This window comes from Oncorhynchus mykiss, chromosome 7 (genome assembly GCF_057628025.1).
Source record: "Oncorhynchus mykiss isolate SJ-2025 chromosome 7, ASM5762802v1, whole genome shotgun sequence".
NCBI classification, from domain to species: Eukaryota; Metazoa; Chordata; class Actinopteri; order Salmoniformes; family Salmonidae; genus Oncorhynchus; species Oncorhynchus mykiss.
In genome coordinates this window covers 74,382,501-74,405,902 of record NC_143028.1, presented here as the reverse complement: position 1 = coordinate 74,405,902, position 23,402 = coordinate 74,382,501, and the positions used below count along the sequence as shown (strand labels likewise).

The 23,402-nt window shown below is 43.7% G+C and overlaps 1 protein-coding gene across 1 annotated transcript in view; it reads right to left on the bottom strand.

Annotated features, from left to right (window-relative positions):
• Positions 1-23,402, bottom strand: part of apcdd1l (APC down-regulated 1 like) — a 28,322-nt gene that overhangs the window by 4,053 nt on the left and 867 nt on the right. The window contains exons 2-3 of the mRNA XM_021610700.3: positions 2,674-2,851; positions 65-584 (exon numbers count right to left, since the gene is read on the bottom strand). Coding sequence (XP_021466375.2) covers positions 65-584; positions 2,674-2,851 — 698 coding nt within the window. The remainder of the gene's footprint in view (positions 1-64; positions 585-2,673; positions 2,852-23,402) is intronic.

Sequence of the window (23,402 nt, the reverse complement as noted above, 5' to 3'; positions counted from 1 at the left end):
TCCCTAACCCTACCACCCCCTCCCCTAACTGTACAGTATCTTAATGGAGTGTTCATAGTTTCACCATAGCGTTCTGCAATGGTTGCTGGTAACCCGTTGGTCGATAGTACGTCCTCTTTGTCCAGTCCGTGTGCACGTCCCCAAAGAAGAGCTCCTGAACCAGACCTCCATGGGGCTTATGCTGGGTCTCCACTCTCACCAAGCCCAGTTCCATCATCGAGAACCCCAGGGCACCCAGACAGGCCCTCCCTGCCTGGGCGTTATACAGCTCATACAGGTGCCCGGGCACCATGCCGCCCAGGGTGAGGCCCACACACACAGAGGGTAGACGGGCGGCCGGCCTGTGCATAGCGCCTTGGCTGTGGATGACGATGCCCACTTTGTGAAGGTGGTGCTCTGTCTCGGTGGCACCCCGGGTGATCCAGGACGCCTGGCGTAGACGGAGCTTGCCCCGTACCACCAGAGAGTAGGTGGGATCCTCGCACCCGCTGTCAGTGTAATAGTGCTGCAGTGCCTTGAACAGGTGGCTCGGGTAGAAGGTGTAGGACCGGGTCAGAAACTCAGGACCAGGCCGAACTTCACATCTACACAGGATGAAGAGATTGAAATAAAATTATTGAATGAAACGATGGATGTACTGTATGGGTGAATAAAATGATGGCTGGGTAGATGGATGAATGAATTACTAAAATTATGGATGGATGCATGGATTAATTAATTACTAAAATGGTGGATGGATGAATGAATTACCAAAATGATGGATGGATGGATGAATGAATGAATGAATGAATGACTAAAAAGATAGATGGATGAATTAATTACTAAAATGATAGATGGATGGATACATGATTGATATATCAATTCACTATATGGAATTGTTGCGCAAACAATGATGTCTGAATCACCTGGGAGGACACCAAGACCGAGCAGCACCTTCACAAATCCAAAGAAGGCCTATAGATGAGCTTCCCTGTTTATCATTACATTTGGTTAACCAGGACATGTTACATGACTTGAAGCCAGTGTTGGGGAGTAGTGAACTACATGTAGTTCAACTAGTAATTTAAATTTTTGCAGTAGCTTGGTGGTACTTGAACTAAATTCAACTCTAGATAGTGTTTTCAGTAGTTAATTACTGTTTTACCATGTAGTGGTTTAGATAACTACTGGAACTACACACTACTGTTTTACCATGTAGTGGTGTAGCTAACTACTGGAACTACACATGACTTTTTTTGCAAAAAGAAGAGAAAACATGGGTGAAGTAGGAAAGAATTTCCTTTCTTTTTCAGCATCAGACCTGCCTAATTCTCACTTTAAATTTTTTTTTGTATTTAATATGCCTAATTACACCTTCTGTTAATAACATCTGTCTGCAGAGTTATGTGTTCTTGCAATTTGTAGTCTATACGGAAGTCCAGAGAGGACATATGAATAAAAAAAATGGTTCCCTCATTATGTCGAGATCACGACTTGTCTATCTTATGAGATGTTTTGTCGAGATCACAAAATAATTTTCTCGTTATCAAACGATAATCAAAAGTAGCATGCATAATCCATTAATTTGATAGAGCGCCCTGTGTCCCAGGCTCTGTGCTGCCCCCAAAACCACAGCCAATCGCATGCAAGGAACAACGCAGCTAACTTGGCTAGTCTTGTGAGCTAGCAGGTTAGCTAGGTAGTGTTGTTAGCTAGCTGACTACTGTAGCTAGCTAGCTTGTTATCTATGCTTGTTGTTAGCTTGCATAACTGGTATGTGTATAATTTAAATGTATATATTTAAATGTATATATTTAAATGTACAGAGTGAATGAGCTCCATTCCTGACAGGCTGATCAGATTCAATAGCAGCCTCAGAGGCTGATAAATCAGGTTGCTGCCTTGTAGGCCGTATGTAAGGCACGTTGCAGACAGCCTGCAAGGCAGCATACTGGCTTATCGGCCTCTGAGGCTGCTATTGAATCTGATCAGCCTGTCAGGAATGGAGCTCATTCACTCTGTACATTTAAATATTATCCATAAAACATTTTAAGTGTCCCTTACAATTATACACATACCAGTTATGCAAGCTAACAACAAGCATAGATAACAAGCTAACAAGACCTAGCTAACTATCTAGCTCGCTCACTCGCAAGACTAGCCAAGTGGTCTTGTGGGTGGCACACAGGTGGGAGACAGGGTTGCCTGTCAGCCATCGTTCAGGGCTTAAATGCCCACCAACTCTTAGCTCAAGGTAAAGGACATTTAGCATGCTAACATTCTCTACTTATAAACTGATAATGAATTCCAACTAGCATGATGTTAGCATGAAATGTATCATCCCATAGTCGTGATCATGAGATAAATAAATTGTGATCTCGACATAAAGCAGGATTTTTATATTCATTTCCTGTCTGGACTTCCGTAAGTCTATGACATTTCTGATTTAGATATGATAATGTATCACCAAGTAGTTTGGATGTAGTGAACTACTTTTTTAAAGTAACTTTAGTTAAGTAGATTATATTTTTCTTAAGGGTAGCTTAAAGTTTAGCTTAACTTCTTCCAGTGTGAAGGAATTGGTAGCTTGATAAACTATATTTTCAGAGTAGCTTCCCCAACATTGTCTGAACCTGATATTTTAGAAAAAAGTGAATATTCAAAGCATTTCTTTGAACAATGCAGAGAACTTGCCTGGTTGACACCCAGTTGCCCTCCAGTTTTGGGGGAATGTCGGCTGTGATTCTGACGCCATCCTGCAAGTGGCGATACTGACACTGTGGCTCCCATTCCAGGCTGGTTGTATGGTTGGAGGAAAATCCTAAGGGGGCTGTGGGTACCTCCCATAGCTTGCTCCCTGACACAAGCACAGCTAGAACCAAGAAAACAAGAACACTCCCGGTTATCACTATTTCAATCACTATTTCAATCATTCAGATCTCAAACATAACATCAACGATCCACCGAGTACTGTTCATTACACGAAACAGAAACACAAAATTATATGCTTGGAAGATGATTATCAACCTCATCCATCACAAATCGGGGGTGACACACAGAACAATTAATAGCCAATGGAAATTATTCACTCCCTGAGTTTTTAAGGTCAAGGCCGGACTGGCCATCTGGCATTTCGTGCAAATGCCAGATAGGCATTTTCAGCCCATTGGGCCCATCTAACTTGGCTTATAAAGTAGGCCAATAGGAAAACACAGTCGGTGTGTTGGAAATGCCAATTTCTGGTTCTTGTCCGCCCCTGTTTCAGCTGCGAACAAGATTCGGGTTGACTGGAAGCAGTTGAAGGGTTCACATTTCTGTAATTTTCCATGTAATGATATGTGATGGGCTCCATTATAGGCCATATATTGATTTGAATCAGACCCTGGCCACATGCACCAAGAGGATAGCTTCTAGGGTTAGCTTGTCACCTCAATCAGCCAACAGTTGGCCTCTAACTCCAACTGACACACACACACACACACACACACACACACACACACACACACACACACACACACACACACACACACACATATCCCCCAAACTACAAAATGTTTGAGTGTGTGTGTGTGTGTGTGTGTGTGTGTGTGTGTGTGTGTGTGTGTGTGTGTGTGTGTGTGTGTGTGTGATAAAGAACTACATCCAATGGCTGCAACTAAGGACATTAAATTAGATGAATTAGGCCCTTCTTTGGCACTTTTTAATTACTTTCCCAATGTTGATATAATCGTAGCTCGACCGAGAACAACAAACATTAGCATGGTGCATTGATTCAGACCAAAAGCAGTACATTTTTCTCTAATTTATCAGCATAAGGGATCTGACGCATGCACATCTGCAATCTCTCTCTATATTTCTGTTGACTGCTACTGTATACCCACATATTGTTATGTACTTGTTTATGTGTATAGACTGGCTTTTGATGGGGCAAGGCCCACATCCATTTAATTTCAGCAGAGACCAAGACAACCGTGCCCTAGTAAATTTTTGATTGAACCCAAATGCCTTGAGTGTGAGGAGATGGACCGGGATCCAGCAGGAGGATGGCTATTTGATAGAGAGACACTATGGCTCCGGTTTCAATCTCCCCAGTTAAATGTTGAAACAGCAAGGGGACGAGTCTCCACAGACACCCATTTGTTCTCCCTCACCCACCCTGCTCTCCCTTACACACCCTGCTCTCCCTCACCCACCCTGCTCTCCCTCACCCCCCTGCTCTCCCTCACCCACCCTGTTCTCCCTCACCCACCCTGCTCTCCCTCACCCCCTGCTCTCCCTCACCCACCCTGCTCTCCCTCACCCCCTGCTCTCCCTCACCCACCCTGTTCTCCCTCACCCACCCTGCTCTCCCTCACCCCCCTGCTCTCCCTCACCCACCCTGTTCTCCCTCACCCACCCTGCTCTCCCTCACCCACCTTGCTCTCACTCACCCCCCCTGTTCTCCCTCACCCCCCTGCTCTCCCTCACCCCCCTGCTCTCCCTCACCCACCCTGTTCTCCCTCACCCACCCTGCTCTCCCTCACCCCCTGCTCTCCCTCACCCACCCTGCTCTCCCTCACCCCCTGCTCTCCCTCACCCACCCTGTTCTCCCTCACCCACCCTGCTCTCCCTCACCCCCCTGCTCTCCCTCACCCACCCTGTTCTCCCTCACCCACCCTGCTCTCCCTCACCCACCTTGCTCTCCCTCACCCCCCCTGTTCTCCCTCACCCCCCTGCTCTCCCTCACCCACCCTGCTCTCCCTCACCCCCCTGCTCTCCCTCACCCACCCTGCTCTCCCTCACCCACCTTGCTCTCCCTCACCCACCCTGTTCTCCCTCACCCCCCTGCTCTCCCTCACCCACCCTGCTCTCCCTCACCCACCCTGCTCTCCCTCCCTCACCCACCCTGCTCTCCCTCCCTCACCCACCCTGCTCTCCCTCACCCCCCTGCTCTCCCTCACCCACCCTGCTCTCCCTCACCCACCCTGCTCTCCCTCCCTCACCCACCCTGTTCTCCCTCACCCCCCTGCTCTCCCTCACCCACCCTGCTCTCCCTCACCCACCCTGCTCTCCCTCCCTCACCCACCCTGCTCTCCCTCTCTTTCTTCTTCTATGTCTCCTTTTTATCTGTGTTTTTATTTCCGTTGCTTAGACCTTCAACTCTCTTTTTCTTTCTCTGTCTCTCTCTCTCTCTCTTTCTCTCTCTTTCTCTCTCGCTCTCGGTCTCTCTGTCTTTCTCTCTCTATCTCTTTCTGTCTCCCTCTCTCTCTGTCTTTACCTCTTTCTCTGTCCCTGTGTTGTGTCTGTTCTCCCTCCATTACAAAGCACATATCGATTTTAATCAGACCCTGGCCACATGCACCTAGGCGATAGCTTCTAGGGTTGGCTTGTCACTTCAATCAGTCAGTCTCTGTGTCTTCAATCAGCCCATCTCTGTCTTCAATCCGCCTGTCTCTTAGTCTGTCCCCTCAGGACCGGGGGTTGGTGGGCTTCGTCATGGCCCCGTGGACAGCTTTACGGATGTTATCTGGGTCGGCTCCGGGAAGCTCGTCCCCCATCCCATGTTTGTCTCTGATACAGCTCACAGCTCACTTTGCTCCCCGACCTTCTGCTGTTTGCGAGGGGACGTCACCAGTTGAGGCCGAGGTTGAAGTGGGAGTTGGTTGTGGAAGTGTCAGTGTGAAGGCTCTGGCTCGAAAGCATCTGGTTAAATTACATTGCACTCATGTATAGCTCATCAAGGGTTTAGGGGGACGAGGAGAGAGGGCCGCCCGAGTCGCCCCAAGGCATCCTACTAGATTTTTTGTCTACTTCTTAAAGTCAGCCTGGGGATGTTTGTTCTTTAGATGTTGGAATGGTTTCTGCGTGCCGTTGCAGCTGCCTTATAAGCACTGTCTGACACTCACTCAGACACTCTCTCTACTCAGCACCATGTTCTGTTTGGGTGGTTTGTGGAGGCACTACCCAGATTTGTCTAGAGGCACTTTTTTTAATTGAGATTAAAGTCAATTTGTTAATATACAAAATAATTGTCCAAAGCAGAAAAACATGTTTGCAATTTTCCAAAAGATGTATTGATTTATTCTCCGTGTCTCTGTTATTGGTTAAGCGTCAAAGTGACGCATTTTGTTCCCGAGAGAGGGATTTGCTGAAATACGAATCATGATTAATTCATTTGTTCCTCTTTGGTCATTTGACAGGTCTGTTTCGCATTAGTAGAGAAAATGTGAATTGCCAAACAGTTACTCACCAAACGCCAATGAATGCACAAGCCTTATGTGATATGACTATGAAGAATCTTTTAGGGTGCGATATTTGGGCCGTTTTGCCAGAGTTTTCTATGGAGTTGTCATTCCGTTTCTCTCCTTCCATGGATCTCATGCCAATTGGACATATGGTTGCATTTAACAAAATACTATCATAGCTTGACTTTAGACTTAGTGTTACAAGGCAACCTAGTAGTTTTCCGTAATCTATTGTTAGAGTAATTCTATAATTATCACTGATTATTCACCAGTGGCCATTTTGTTATTCAATCAGCAACCTTACCACTTAGTTTGCTATGAAGGAATGGGGACAATTGTAACCCCTTTTAATTTGGAGCTATGGATGCAAGGACTGATAGTCCATGAGATGAATATTAAAGTAATAAACATGTTTTGAAACCATACAACGTTTGGGTTATGATCTGAGACTATTCGAAACCATACATCGTTTGGGTTATGATCTGAGACTATTTGAAACCATACATCGTTTGGGTTATGATCTGAGATTATTTGAAACCATACATCGTTTGGGTTATGATCTGAGATTATTGGACTTCTAATGTCATGAGGTATTTATAACTTATATTCCTTAGGAATTTATGGCTATATAGAATTATCTTATAAGTCCCAAAAAATAGATGTACCAATCCCAGATTTTCCCTTTAGTTTAAACAGCTGTACATAATGCAGATTGTACCTTAAAGGGCCAATCTGCAATTGCTACATTCATTATTATACTTTTAAACGTATGACATACCCATTGATTCTTGAAGAATATAACTTAAAGATGCCTCATTAGTGTAGTTCAACTATCGTACCCCTTCATCACCCAAAATATAAGCTTGTTTTACTCCTTTGTTAGTAAACATTGTAATTGTAAACAGACCATGCATAGCCTCAAAAACATGGTTAAAACTATAATTTAGATTCCGGATGTTCACTCTTTGTATCCAAAGCTCTGAGGTCCATGAATTTGAGAACGTTTACATTTCTGCAGCCTCATCCAATTGCTGTAATTTCTGGCTGACCACCAGAGTAAGGTCGCTCAGACGTTACACGCGTCAACCAATGGCTGCATGCCACGTCATGGACTGTGTCATCGACTGACAGATTGCTATAACATATGCTGTGGTTAGATGATACTTAAAGCTGCAATATGTCACTTTTTTGGGGGGTGAATCAACCAAATTCACATAGAACTGTGAGTTATAGATCAGTCATTCTCATTGAAAGCAAGTCTAAGAGTTCTATGCTTCCCGTTCTCAAGTTTCATCTTTGCGTCTTTTTCTTTGGGTTTTGTACACCAGCTTCAAACAGCGGAAAATACAATATTTGTTGTTATGGGAAGTATATTTCACAGCGGTTCAGATGGTACAGTGATTCTCTACACTATGACTGCCTGTTTTGTCACGCAAACTGAAATTAGACAAACTATTAGAATTTTAGCAACCAGGAAATATGGTGGAGAGATTTCTGCACATTCCACCTTTAAAATACCTATCTGGGCATTGTAAGATCTGGCATGCGTCAGCAACACCTGGGAAGAGGGACGCGCCCAAAGACTTGTCTACAAAAGACTTGTACACAGTCCTGTCTGTAACCTATGGAGGGTGCCACTGTACTGCCGCTAAGCCTCTGCTCATCAATGGCCTCACCTGCAGTGTGACCCGTATGTGGTTACAGTTAGACCCACCAGGGGGCAGTGCAGTGAATCGTGTGTGGTCTAACCCCCAGGATGCATCCTAAATGACATCCTATTTCCTTTATTTGAACAGGGCTCATTAGTCAAAAGTAGTGCAGTTTAAAAGGAAGAGGGCTCAATTTGGGACACCGGCCCGGCCCTACCACTGCCATCCGGACAGACATGCATGTCTGAACCCTTGCCAAAGTCATCTACCTGCCTGGATATTCCATCGCAGGATCTTTCACACACACACACCGCAGACATTGATTTATAGAAGGGATGCCATTTATGATGGACCTCCGGGCTCCTATTTGTTTGTTTGTGTTTGTGATTAGGGTTTGGCAGCTCGCGCTCCTCCACCTCATGTCTCCTCCACTGCTGGAGGAAAAGAGCCTCTCCACCTCATGTCTCCTCCACTGCTGGAGGAAAAGAGCCTCTCCATATCATGTCTCCACTGCTGGAGGAAAAGAGCCTCTCCATATCATGTCTCCTCCACTGCTGGAGGAAAAGAGCCTCTCCATATCATGTCTCCTCCACTGCTGGAGGAAAAGAGCCTCTCCATATCATGTCTCCTCCACTGCTGGAGGAAAAGAGCCTCTCCATATCATGTCTCCTTCACTGCTGGAGGAAAAGAGCCTCTCCATATCATGTCTCCTTCACTGCTGGAGGAAAAGAGCCTCTCCATATCATGTCTCCTTCACTGCTGGAGGAAAAGAGCCTCTCCATATCATGTCTCCTTCACTGCTGGAGGAAAAGAGCCTCTCCATATCATGTCTCCTCCACTGCTGGAGGAAAAGAGCCTCTCCATATCATGTCTCCTTCACTGCTGGAGGAAAAGAGCCTCTCCATATCATGTCTCCTTCACTGCTGGAGGAAAAGAGCCTCTCCATATCATGTCTCCTTCACTGCTGGAGGAAAAGAGCCTCTCCATATCATGTCTCCTCCACTGCTGGAGGAAAAGAGCCTCTCCATATCATGTCTCCTTCACTGCTGGAGGAAAAGAGCCTCTCCATATCATGTCTCCTCCACTGCTGGAGGAAAAGAGCCTCTCCATATCATGTCTCCTTCACTGCTGGAGGAAAAGAGCCTCTCCATATCATGTCTCCACTGCTGGAGGAAAAGAGCCTCTCCATATCATGTCTCCTCCACTGCTGGTGAAACAGTGAAATGAAAAGTGAAAAGACTATAGATAAATAATGGAAAAGTAAAACACGTAATATTAAAAGTATAATTTCCACCGAGCAAAAATTATTTTTTGTGTACCTCTCTATTTGGAACTGCAATGCACACACGAGGATCCAGGCAGTCAGTAAGCCAACCAGTCAGTCAGCTAATCAGCCAGTCAGTCCGCCAATCAGCCAGCCAGTCAGCCAGTCGGCTAATCAGCCAGCCAGCCAGCCAGTCAGCTAATCAGCCAGTCAGCCAGTCGGTCAGTCAGCTAATCAGCCAGCCAGCCAGTCAGCTAATCAGCCAGCCAGCCAGCCAGCCAGCCAGTCAGTCAGCTAATCAGCCAGCCAGCCAGTCAGCCAGCTAATCAGCCAGCCAGTCAGTCAGTCAGCTAATCAGCCAGCCAGTCAGTCAGCTAATCAGCCAGCCAGCCAGTCGGTCAGCTAATCAACCAGCCAGCCAGTCAGACTCGACTGCGTCCCAGAGCCTGTGGCTACTGTTCTGTAGTTTGCCTCTCTCTCTTCTTCTCTCTCTTCTTCTCTCTCTTCTTCTCTCTCTTCTTCTCTCACTGCTCCAATGCTTGATGACAAAACCCTGAATGACTCCATACACTGCTACATGGCTATTGTGTGGAGTGAACACATGCCATGCCCATCTCCTCCTGGTTAGCTCTCCCTTGATGAAAAAGCCATGTTTATGCCTCATGTCTTTTGGATGGATTTCAGATTCTTTCTTTTTTCTCTCTTGCTTTCGTGGTTTATTTTCATTTTTTTGCGTGTGTGTCCAGGCCTGATGAGGTGCAGTTGGTCGGAAGGAGAAGAAGGAAAGCTTCTTCATCTGGTGTAATGAGCCTCCCAGTTTCGTGATTACTGGGGGGAGTGTGTGTGTGTGTGTGTGTGTGTGTGTCTCATAATTTTTTTTAAACAATTAAATATACTTTTAGATAAACTAAAATGGATACGAGATATATAAATGGATGTGAGATATATTAAAAATAATGTATTTCAAAATAAATAATATTTAATACATTTTAAATACATTCCAACATATCTTACGGAATGCATTTCGAATGTATATACAGTGGGGCAAAAAAGTATTTAGTCAGCCACCAATTGTGCAAGTTCTCCCACTTAAAAAGATGAGAGAGGCCTGTAATTGTCAGCATAGGTACATTTCAACTATGACAGACAAAATGAGAAAACAAAATCCAGAAAATCACATTGTAGGATTTTTAATGAATTTATTTGCAAATTATGGTGGAAAATAAGTATTTGGTCACCTACAAACAAGCAAGATTTCTGGCTCTCACAGACCTGTAACTTCTTCTTTAAGAGGCTCCTCTGTCCTCCACTCGTTACCTGTATTAATGGCACCTGTTTGAACTTGTTATCAGTATAAAATACACCTGTCCACAACCTCAAACAGTCACACTCCAAACTCCACTATGGCCAAGACCAAAGAGCTGTCAAAGGACACCAGAAACAAAATTGTAGACCTGCACCAGGCTGGGAAGACTGAATCTGCAATAGGTAAGCAGCTTGGTTTGAAGAAATCAACTGTGGGAGCAATTATTAGGAAATGGAAGACATACAAGACCAATGATAATCTCCCTCGATCTGGGGCTCCACGCAAGATCTCACCCCATGGGGTCAAAATGATCACATGAACGGTGAGTAAAAATCCCAGAACCACACGGGGGGACCTAGTGAATGACCTGCAGAGAGCTGGGACCAAAGTAACAAAGCCTACCATCAGTAACACACTATGCCGCCAGGGACTCAAATCCTGCAGTGCCAGACGTGTCCCCCTGCTTAAGCCAGTACATGGCCAGGCCCGTCTAAAGTTTGCTAGGGAGCATTTGGATGATCCAGAATAAGATTGGGAGAATGTCATATGGTCAGATGAAACCAAAATATAACTTTTTGTTAAAAACTCAACTCGTCGTGTTTGGAGGACAAAGAATGCTGAGTTGCATCCAAAGAACACCATACCTACTGTGAAGCATGGGGGTGGAAACATCATGCTTTGGGGCTGTTTTTCTGCAAAAGGACCAGGACGACTGATCCGTGTAAAGGAAAGAATAAATGGGGCCATGTATCGTGATATTTTGAGTGAAAACCTCCTTCCATCAGCAAGGGCATTGAAGATGAAACGTGGCTGGGTCTTTCAACATGACAATGATTCCAAACACACTGCCCGGGCAACGAAGGAGTGGCTTGGTAAGAAGCATTTCAAGGTCCTGGAGTGGCCTAGCCAGTCTCCAGATCTCAACCCCATAGAAAATCTTTGGAGGGAGTTGAAAGGCTGTGTTGCCCAGCAACAGCCCCAAAACATCACTGCTCTAGAGGAGATCTGCATGGAGGAATGGGCCAAAATACCAGCAACAGTGTGTGAAAACCTTGTGAAGACTTACAGAAAACGTTTGACCTCTGTCATTGCCAACAAATGGTATATAACAAAGTATTAAGATTAACTTTTGTTATTGACCAAATACTTATTTTCCACCATAATTTGCTAAGGAATTCATAAAAAATCCTACAATGTGATTTTCTGGATTTTTTTGTCATTTTGTCTGTCATAGTTGAAGTGTACCTGTGATGAAAATTACAGGCCTCTCTCATCTTTTTAAGTGGGAGAACTTGCACAATTGGTGACTGACTAAATACTTTTTTGCCCCACTTTATACCACAATATACAGTACCAGTCAGAAGTTTGGACACATACTCATTTAAGGGTCTTTCTTTATTTGTACTATTATTGTAGAATTATTGTAGGATAATAGTGAAGACATGAAAACTATGGAATAACACATGGAATAACACATATGGAATCATGTAGTAACCAAAAAAGTGTTAAACAATTCAAAGTATATTTTATATTTGAGATTCTTCAAAGTAACCACCCTTTGCCTTGACAACAGCTTTGCACATTCTTGGCATTCTCTCAACCAGCTTCATGAGGTAGTCACTTGGAATGCACTTCAATTAGGTGTGCCTTGTTAAAAGTTAATTTGTGGAATCTCTTTCCTTCTTAATGCATTTGAGACAATTAGTTGTGTTGTGACAAGGTAGGAGTGGTATACAGAAGATAGCCCAATTTGGTAAAAGACCAAGTCCTTATTATGGCAAGAAATGATAGTCCATCATTACTTTGAGACATGAAGGTCAGTCATTCTGGAAAATTTCAAGAACTTTGAAAGTTTCTTCAAGTGCCATCGCAAAAACCATCAAGCACTATGATGAAACTGTCTCTCATGAGGACCGCCACAGGAAAAAAGACCCAGTGTTACCTCTGCTGCAGTAGGTGTCCACACTTTTGACTGGCACTGTACAGTATGCTAAATGCATCTGAAAATGTATGTACACCCTGTTCACTTCTACAGACAGTGAGTCAGGTGACTGTGGCTTGCTGTATAAAGCAGGCCGAGTTTGAGTTTGAGTTTATTTTTATTTTACGTTAATCAACGTTTCAGTAAAAGTACCGGTTTTAGCCAGCCGGCTAATTTTCAACCACAGTCCCTGGGCAGGTTATTAAATTAAATTACAATATAGACAATCATTGAGCAGTGAGCACATGCAGAGCAACATAGGACAAGCAACACATAGCATGCAGACAGAGCAACATAGGACAAGCAACACATAGCATGCAGACAGAGCAACATAGGACAAGCAACACATAGCATGTAGACAGAGCAACATAGGACAAGCAACACATAGCATGCAGACAAATCAACATAGGACAACAACACATAGCATGCAGACAGAACAACATAGGACAACATATAACATGGAAAGAGACAACACACAGCTAGGGATTATGTTCACAAGTCTGATTGGCCTTTAGCCATGTCTTCATGTTTTTTTGTGAAGGTGTGATAGGTGGTGTAGTTGTGTGTGTCTAATGGCAGTGTGTTCCAGACATGGCACGCTCTCACAGAGAAAGCAGATTGACTAAAGGTGCTTTTCCTTAAGGGAACTATACAGTCACATCTCATGGAAGACCTTGTGGATCTGCTGCCATATGTTTGGGTTTTCTGTTTAACAAAAGTACTGAGTGGAGGGGGAGCCAGGCCATTTAGAATTTTGAATCTTGCACAAGATTTTTCCATCTCAGGAGCTCATGTTTTCTGACGATGTAACAGTAATGATGGCTATTGGGCTTCCTATCAAGCACTTTGCGAGCCTGCTTGTAGACAGACTGAATGTTTTTTTTTTCATGTTGTACAGCAAGCTTAGGCCCAACTAGTCAAGCAGTATGTTAAGTGGTGGAGTACCATAGATTTGAAGTACAGTTTTGCTACCTCTATAGTCAAAGAATTTCGTATGAATCGGAAATTAGCTAGGTTGAAGCATTAGCTAGGTTGAAGCATTAGCTAGGTTGAAGCATTAGCTAGGTTGAATCATTAGCTAGGTTGAAGCATTAGCTAGGTTGAATCATTAGCTAGGTTGAAGCATTAGCTAGGTTGAAGCATTAGCTAGGTTGAATCATTAGCTAAGTTGAAGCATTAGCTAGGTTGAAGCATTAGCTAGGTTGAAGCATTGAAGCATTCAGTTGCTGTTCAATTAAACATTAGAATGGACAAAACAAGTGACCTAAGCGACTTTGAGCATGGTATACTGATGGCAGAGTCAGGATTTGCCCTAAGCCTGGTGTTAACGGTACAGGCTTCTGGCAGTGGTGTAATGGTGTGGGGAATGTTTACCCGGCACACATCAGGTCACTTGATACCAAGTGAGCAACATTTCCATGCCCCCAAAAAAGTCTGTCTGTTCTGGATGCAAAGGGGTGTCCGGCCCGGTAGTAGATGGATGTACCTTATAAACTAACCACTGAGAAGAAAAAAATGATGGGATGCATGCTTCAGTGTGTGTGGGCGTCCGTCACCGTGTGAGTGGTACAGTGCAGATACAATCTGTCCTGCAGGTTGAGTTGGCTCCAGAGACTGTGCTGTGTTGGCTTCCACAGCAAGGATCAGGGATATGGAGTGCTTTCAGAAAGTATTCATACCCCTTATTCCACATTGTGTTGTGTTACAGCCTGAATTCAAAATGTATTAAATATATTTATTTTCTCACCCATCTACACACAATACCCGATAATGGCAAAGTGAAAACATGTTTGTAGGTTTTTAATTTACATAAGTATCCATACCCCTTTGCTATGACACTCCAAATTGAGCTCAGGTGTATCCAATTTCTTTGCAATAGATTTTGTTGTAGGCAGAATGCATCGGAGTAGGATTCTATTGCATTGACATGCACGACTCAGCCCGTATTCTACACAGACTGGTGCGGCATAAACAATTAGAGATGCAGTAGGCTTATATGCAAATATACCATTGCCATATATGGATCAGTGCCATTTACATTGAACTGGACTGTGTTTACAGCATGAGCGGTAGTGAGTAGATGTGCTTGTTTTGAGATCAAAGCGAGAGCTGCACAAAATATGTACATTTCTAAACATCTTTGAAAAGCGAGTCAGGTAAATAGTTTTTGTCTTAAAGGAGTAGTGTTGTATTTTGAGACAGGCTTTAATAAGCTAAGTGGTCAATAGGCAGAGGATAGGATAATGTGTCTGATTCTCTGTAATAATGGTATGGGAATAATAATGTATTTTATTTTGTAAAGTTGTTTCTTGCATTAAACAACACAACAACATTTTTCAATCATTTCCTTGGCTGATAAACAGGTTAATGTCAAGCCTTGCATATTTTTTTCAAAAGTTTCATGGAATGTAGGCTTACATTGAACACCACACATTGGCAGCTACTGTAGGCTGAATGATAGAACAGCTATTTCCATGTTAAGATGTTATGGGATAAATTTTCTCCATTGATTTTGATGGTAGGCCACTCTGGTAGGCCTACATTATGACCAAATAGCCTCAGTAGCCTACTTGGTCACTGTTAAAATGTTACAGTTAGGCAAAAAAGTATTTAGTCAGCCACCAATTGTGCAAGTTCTCCTACTTAAAAATATGAGAGATGCCTGTAATTTTCATCATAGGTACACTTCAACTATGACAGACAAAATGAGAGAAAAAAAATCCAGAAAATCACATTGTATTATGAATTTATTTGCAAATTTGGTGGAAAATAAGTATTTGGTCAACAACAAAAGTTAATCTTAATACTTTGTTATATACCATTTGTTGGCAATGACAGAGGTCAAACGTTTTCTGTAAGTCTTCACAAGGTTTTCACACACTGTTGCTGGTATTTTGGCCCATTCCTCCATGCAGATCTCCTCTAGAGCAGTGATGTTTTGGGGCTGTTGCTGTGCAACACGGACTTTCAACTCCCGATTTTCTATGGGGTTGAGATCTGGAGACTGGCTAGGCCACTCCAGGACCTTGAAATGCTTCTTACCAAGCCACTCCTTCGTTGCCCGGGCGGTGTGTTTGGGATCATTGTCATGCTGAAAGACCCAGCCACGTTTCATCTTCAATGCCCTTGCTGATGGAATGTGGTTTTCACTCAAAATCTCACGATACATGGCCCCATTCATTCTTTCCTTTACACGGATCAGTCGTCCTGGTCCCTTTGCAGAAAAACAGCCCCAAAGCATGATGTTTCCTCCCCCATGCTTCACAGTAGGTGTGGTGTTCTTTGGATGCAACTCAGCATTCTTTGTCCTCCAAACACGACGAGTTGAGTTTTTACCAAAAAGTTATATTTTGGTTTCATCTGACCATATGACATTCTCCCAATCTTATTCTGGATCATCCAAATGCTCTCTAGCAAACTTCAGACGGGCCTGGACATGTACTGGCTTAAACAGGGGGACACGTCTGGCACTGCAGGATTTGAGTCCCTGGCGGCGTAGTGTGTTACTGATGGTAGGCTTTGTTACTTTGGTCCCAGCTCTCTGCAGGTCATTCACTAGGTCCCCCCGTGTGGTTCTGTGATTTTTGCTCACCGTTCTTGTGATCATTTTGACCCCACGGAGTGAGATCTTGCATGGAGCCCCAGATCGAGGGAGATTATCAGTGGTCTTGTATGTCTTCCATATCCTAATAATTGCTCCCACAGTTGATTTCTTCAAACCAAGGTGCTTACCTATTGCAGATTCAGTCTTCCCAGCCTGGTGCAGGTCTACAATTTTGTTTCTGGTGTCCTTTGACAGCTCTTTGGTCTTGGCCATAGTGGAGTTTGGAGTGTGACTGTTTGAGGTTGTGGACAGGTGTATTTTATACTGATAACAAGTTCAAACAGGTGCCATTAATACAGGTAACGAGTGGAGGACAGAGGAGCCTCTTAAAGAAGAAGTTACAGGTCTGTGAGAGCCAGAAATCTTGCTTGTTTGTAGGTGACCAAATACTTATTTTCCACCATAATTTGCAAATAAATTCATAAAAAATCCTACAATGTGATTTTCTGGATTTTTTTTCTCATTTTGTCTGTCATAGTTGAAGTGTACTTATGATGAAAATTACAGGCCTCTCTCATCTTTTTAAGTGGGAGAACTTGCACAGTTGGTGGCTGACTAAATACTTTTTTCCCCTACTGTAACTTAAAGCAGGTACAGCATCAGTGTTCACATTAAACGCGGGCTGGAAGTTGCACAGAATTTTCACAACGTTCAAGTTTAGCAGACCTGAAATTTGCTCCGTGCCCATTGTCAGGGAGGTGACCAAGAACCCAATGACCACTCTGACATAACTACAGAGTTCATTGGCTGAGATGGAAGAACCTGCCAGAAGAACAACAGTCTCTACAGCACTTCACCAATCTGGGCTTTATGGGAGAGTGGCCAGACGGAGGCCATTCCTAAAATAAAGTCAGATGACAGCAGAGTTTGTAAAAAGTCACATGAAAGACTTTGAGAGCATAAGACAAAAGATTCTGTGGTCTGATGAGACAACAATTTAACTATTTTTCCTGAATCCAAAGAGCTACGCCTGGAGAATATCAGGCACAGCTCATCACCCATCTAACACCATCCCTACTGTGGAGCATGGCGGTGGCAGCATCATGCTATAGGGATGCTTTCAGCGGCAGGAACTGGGAGACTGGTAAGGATAGAGGGACCAATGAATGGAGCCAATTATAGGCAAATCCTTAATGAGAACCTGCTTCAGAGTGCAATCGACCTTAGACTGGGGCAAAGATTCACGTACCAACACGACAATGATCCAAAGCAACGCTGGAATGGCTTCAGAACAAGAATGTGAAAGTCTTCGAGTGGCCCAGCCAAAGCCCAGACTTGAATCCCATTGAAAATCTGTGGAAATACTTCTAGATTGCTGTTCATCGCCACTCCCCATCTAACTTAAACTGGTACCAGGCTACCATCAAACTAGTCTTGTGAGGCTTGTGGGCATCCTAGTGACATGTACGTGTCGGTGAGAAACTCACCTTTCCACAGAGGTGTCATCTTAGTGTGTAACCCAAACTGTTCAGACTCTACAGACAGAACTTGGCAGATCGGCTGTGCCAACTTCAGATGAGTTCCATGACAGTTGTGGGGTTTTTAGAGCAAAATGGGGAACACCCTCATTTTCGGGAGAGTCTCGTCTTTCCACAGAGGGGTCATAATAGTACACCAAACCATTCTGACGCTACAGACGTTTTCATGAGAAGACCGATTTACAGGATGTCTCATGGTCTTACAAACACTGCTCTAGAATCGGTACCTTTCACCGCAGATGCGGAAGGGCGACATCGTCTGATGCGGTGGATTGAGAAGCAGACCTTGCAAAAAACACATCTCAGGCTTAAACTGACGGATTTTTGATTGGGATTTTTTTATTTTACTAATGAGATTTCCACGTGGGTGTGGACATTGACTCTAGGGGGTTTTTAGCAGAGCTTGAGAAAATCTTCAAGGAGGAATGGGAGAAAATCCCCAAATCCAGATGTGCAAAGCTGATACAGACATACCCGAGACAACTCAAAGCTGTAATCACCACCAAAGGAATACTTATGTAAATTAGACTTACCCCAACAACAATTCTAAAGACATGTTTTTACTTTGTCATTATGTGGTATTGTGTGTAGTTGGTTGAGAAAAAATCAGTTTAATCCATTTTGAATTCAGGCTGTAACACAACACAATGTGGATTAAGTCAAGGGGTATGAATACTTATCCGAAGGCACTGTAATAGCAGCAACACTTTTATAGAGAGATGTATCTCTAGGGCCTCCCGAGTTGCACAGAGGTCTAAGGCACTGCATCACAGGCTGTGTCACAACCGGCCGTGACCGGGTGTCCCATAAGGCGGCCCAGCATTGTCCAGGTTAGCAGAAGGTTTGGCCGGGTGGGGGGGGCTTTATTTGGCTCATCACGCTCTAGCGACTCTAGCGCCTGCAAGCTGACAGCGGTCATCAGTTGAACAGTGTTTCCTCCGACACATTGGTGCGGCTGGCTTCAGGGTTAAGCGGGCAGGTGTTAAGGATCGCGGCTTGGTGGGTCATGTTTCGGGGGAGGCATGACTTGACCTTCGCCTCTCCCAAGCCCGTTGTGGAGTTGCAGCAATGAGACAAGATCGTCGTCACGAAATTGGGAGGAAAGAAAAGTATCTCACCACCATGTACTGAAGGTGAAAACACATCCTCAGGTCTCCTCATAGGCTTCTGAGTGGTGCAACGGTCTAAGGCACTGCATCTCAGTAGAAGAGGAGTCCACTATAGTCCCTATAGTCCCTGTACCACATCAGGCCGTGATTGAGGGTCCCAAATAGCGGCGCACAATTGGCCTAGAGTCGTCCGGGTTTGGCCGGGGTAGGCCGTCATTGTAAAGAAGTATTGGCTCTTAACTGACTTGCCTAGCTAAATAAAGGTTGAATTTTTTAAAAAGGTATTAAATAGGGACAAGGCTTCGAATATTTCCACCATGTATTGATTGATGCATGAATGTATTCAGCAGGACACCACACTGATAGAAATATATCATGTGGAACAAACACACCTCTCTGACGTGTAGAATCAGGAAACAATGTCAGCTCTATTCATTACATTTCTATCTCCCTTTCCCAGGCGCTGATTTCATAATATAACAGCCCAATCAAATGTTTGCTATAACATTTTATTGTATCACATTTTGTATCACATATTGTATCACATGTTTAAAGAGGTTTTTAATTCCTTATTTATTTATGTATTTCCTTCATTTAACAAGTGAAGTTATTGAAAATACACTGTCCTTTACAATGATGTCCCAATTATATATGGACATCTTCTGGTCAAAATACGTGCCCTATAAAGTAAATAGGTTCTCATTTGGGACGTACAAAAGTCAATGTACCAACGATCTTGTCTCTCCTCATGCTGTTAAATCCTCCTCCTCTCTACAGCAGCATCAGCCATTCACATCACCAAAGACATCCTCAGTATCAGCCATTCACATCCCCAAAGACATCCTCAGTATCAGCCATTCACATCCCCAAAGACATCCTCAACATCAGCCATTCACATCCCCAAAGACATCCTCAGTATCAGTCATTCACATTCCCAAAGACATCCTCAGCATCAGCCATTCACATCCCCAAAGACATCCTCAGTATCAGTCATTCACATCCCCAAAGACATCCTCAACATCAGACATTCACATTCCCAAAGACATCCTCAACATCAGCCATTCACATTCCCAAAGACATCCTCAACATCAGCCATTCACATTCCCAAAGACATCCTCAACATCAGCCATTCACATTCCCAAAGACATCCTCAGTATCAGCCATTCACATTCCCAAAGACATCCTCAGCATCAGCCATTCACATCCCCAAAGACATCCTCAACATCAGCCATTCACATTCCCAAAGACATCCTCAACATCAGCCATTCACATCCCCAAAGACATCCTCAACATCAGTCATTCACATTCCCAAAGACATCCTCAGCATCAGTCATTCACATTCCCAAAGACATCCTCAACATCAGTCATTCACATCCCCAAAGACATCCTCAACATCAGCCATTCACATTCCCAAAGACATCCTCAGTATCAGCCATTCACATCCCCAAAGATATCCTCAACATCAGTCATTCACATTCCCAAAGACATCCTCAGTATCAGCCATTCACATTCCCAAAGACATCCTCAATATCAGCCATTCACATTCCCAAAGACATCCTCAATATCAGCCATTCTCATTCCCAAAGACATCCTCAGCATCAGCCATTCACATTCCCAAAGACATCCTCAATATCAGCCATTCACATTCCCAAAGACATCCTCAACATCAGCCATTCACATTCCCAAAGACATCCTCAACATCAGCCATTCACATCCCCAAAGACATCCTCAACATCAGCCATTCACATTCTCAAAGATATCCTCAACATCAGCCATTCATAAGGGTATTTCTTCACGGGGGGCACCGGGAATGGTTTTATTTGTTCCCCTCTCGAGTCTCCTCTTGAGTCTCCCCTCTAGAGTCTCCCCCCTCGAGTCTCCCCCTCGTGTCTACCCCCTTGAGTCTCCCCTCTCGAGTCTCCCCCCTAGAGTCTCCCCCCTCAAGTCTCCCCCTCGTGTCTCCCCTCTTGAGTCTCCCCCCTCAAGTTTCCCCCTTGTGTCTCCCCCCTTGAGTCTCCCCCCTCAAGTCTCCCCCTCGTGTCTCCCCCCTTGAGTCTCCCCCCTCAAGTCTCCCCCTCGTGTCTCCCCCCTTGAGTCTCCTCTCGAGTCTCCCCTCTCGAGTCATATCGCCCCCCATTGTTGTCTTTTCATAAAAGTTAAACTTGACCTAATCCAGTGGCCCTGTTGATTTCGTCATGGGATGAAGGGGTTCTTCCACTAGGACATGCCAGTTCCTTTGTGGTTCACTCTGGCTCCCATTGACCTAACACCACACTGCACATTCCTCTCACCAAACTCTACCAATATCCACCCACAGACATTCTTCTCACCAAACACTACCAACATTCACCCACAGACATTCCTCTGAGCTGATTAGTGGGTTGCTTTCATCTTAAAGGAATAGTTCACTTGTAAAAATGTTTGACTTACTTTTCAACCCTCGCTGTTTTGGTTTGGTGAAATTCTTACAGTCGCTGGGTAGTGTCATATCTCAAACATTTGTCTCATATGATCTGATTTTTCAAAATCACATACAATATTCTATTTGACTCTATTTAGCCTCATTCAAACAGAGTGTTTCTCAGCCATATCTCACCAATACGATACAGGAGGAGGGGAGAGGGGTACAACTAATAAAGAGGTAAGGTCATTCGGTGTTACGTAAATAAGCCAAGTATTGACATTGTTGCTGTGTTGTTGCAACATTAAGATAGGTAGAGTTGCCCAAAAGTCTGGATCAATATGTAAGATTCTTGGAAGAGCCTTAAGTCAATCCTTAGGCTATTGTCTGTCTGGAAACCCTTTTCAGGAAGTAGTCTTGTATTGTTTGCCTGACAAAGTTCATCAACATAATTAAGTTCTTGCAATAGGCACAATTTGTGCCTAGCCACTCCCCCCAATTTTTTTTTTTACCATCATTCCAAAAGGTTTAGGAATTGACACAAAAATCACACGATCAATATAGGATAGGAATCTGTATAAAGCACACAATTAAAAAATTCAACCATATATGTCCAACCACTAATGAAAGTTAATAGAAGTTTCTTGAATACCATCTTTGATCCACAAACAATGATGAATGGGTTGCTCATGACAAAGATCCTCTGGGGTTGTGGCTAAGTGCCCGTGGGGTGTGTCTGGGGCAAGGGACTCAAATGCTCCTGTCTCCCCTACTTGAAAAACAGCTCTTCAAATACCATTCTATTTGCCCCAAGCAGCAGGGTGTAGGCTATTATGGTGATTATGAGTGGGCAGATGCCTTCCACTGTCTCCTGGCTTGTCATCTTAACCCGCCCTAACGGGCAAAATGCTTAGCTTCCCCAAGGAGGAAAATCAACTATAAACGCTATCCTGAGGTAGGGTCAGTTAATGGTAGTGTCCTGTTATTCCAGCTATTACCATAATGGCAACATTAGTTCCAGGGCCACGCTTCCCTGCTCCTGGGGAACCATTGTTTGGGCGCAGCAAGGCTTTTTCAAGGGGTCCTAGGCTAACTATGCCAGTTTGTCTCTCCGGAGAGAGAATGAGAGCCTTTTGAAATCAAACTAGTCTAATTTAAATTTCACCTATGACATACCCAAATCTGTAGCTCAGGACCTGAAGCAAATATACGCATATTCTTGATAACATTTGTAAGGAAACACTTTTAAGTTTGTGGAAATGTGAAATTAATCTTGGAGAATAGAACTCATTAGATCTGGTAAAAGATAATACAAAGAAAAAAAATTGTACCATCATCTTTGAAATGCAAGAGAAAGGCCATAATGTACTATTCCAGGTTAGGCGCAATTGAGATTTTGGCCACTAGATGGCAGCAGTGTATGTGTAAAGTTTTAGACAGATTTTTCTGTTTATGAACCCTTGCATTTCTGTTCACCAATCCTGTGGGAGTGGGAGGCCCCAGTGCACAACTGAGCATGAGGACAAGAGGCCAGCATCCAGGAGTCGCCTCTTCACTGTTGACATTGAGACTGGTGTTTTGTGGGTACTATTTAATGAACCTGCCAGTTGAGTACTTGTGAGGCGTCTGTTTCTCAAACTAGACACTGTAATGTACTTGTCCTCTTGCTCTCCCACTCCTCTTTCTATTCTGGTTAGAGCCAGTTTGCACTGTTCTGTGAAGGGAGTAGTACACAGCATTGTACCAGATCTTCAGTTCAGATCTCTCTCGTGGAATAGCCTTAATTCCTCAGAACTGACGAATAGACTGACAAATAGACTGACGAGTTTCAGAAGAACGTTTTTTTGTTTCTGGCCATTTTGAGCCTGTAATCGAACCCACAAATGCTGATGCTCCAGATACTCAACTAGTCTAAAAAGGGCTGGTTTTACAGTTTTCAGCTGTGCTAACATAATTGCAAAAGGATTTTCCAATGATCAATTAGCCTTTTAAAATTATAAACTTGGATTAGCTAACACAACGTGCCATTGGAGTGATGGTTGCTGAGAATGGGCCTCTGTACGCCTATGTAGATATTCCATAAAAAATCTGCCATTTACAGCTACAATAGACATTTACAACATGAACAATGTCTCTACTGTATTTCTGATCAATTTGATGTTATTTTTATGGACAAAAATATTGCTTTTCTTTCCAAAACAATTACATTTAATACATGTAGCCTATAAAATCCACTTCTGAAAATATTACATTTGAGTGACAATTCACCATAATTTACATCATGAATATAAATCAACTATTAGAGTTGAATCATAATGAAAACATAATGAGGCTTCAGCTTCATCAGGCTCGGCTGTTAAAGATGTTACTGTCCAGATGCAAAGTGAGTGGACAAAGACTGTTGTGT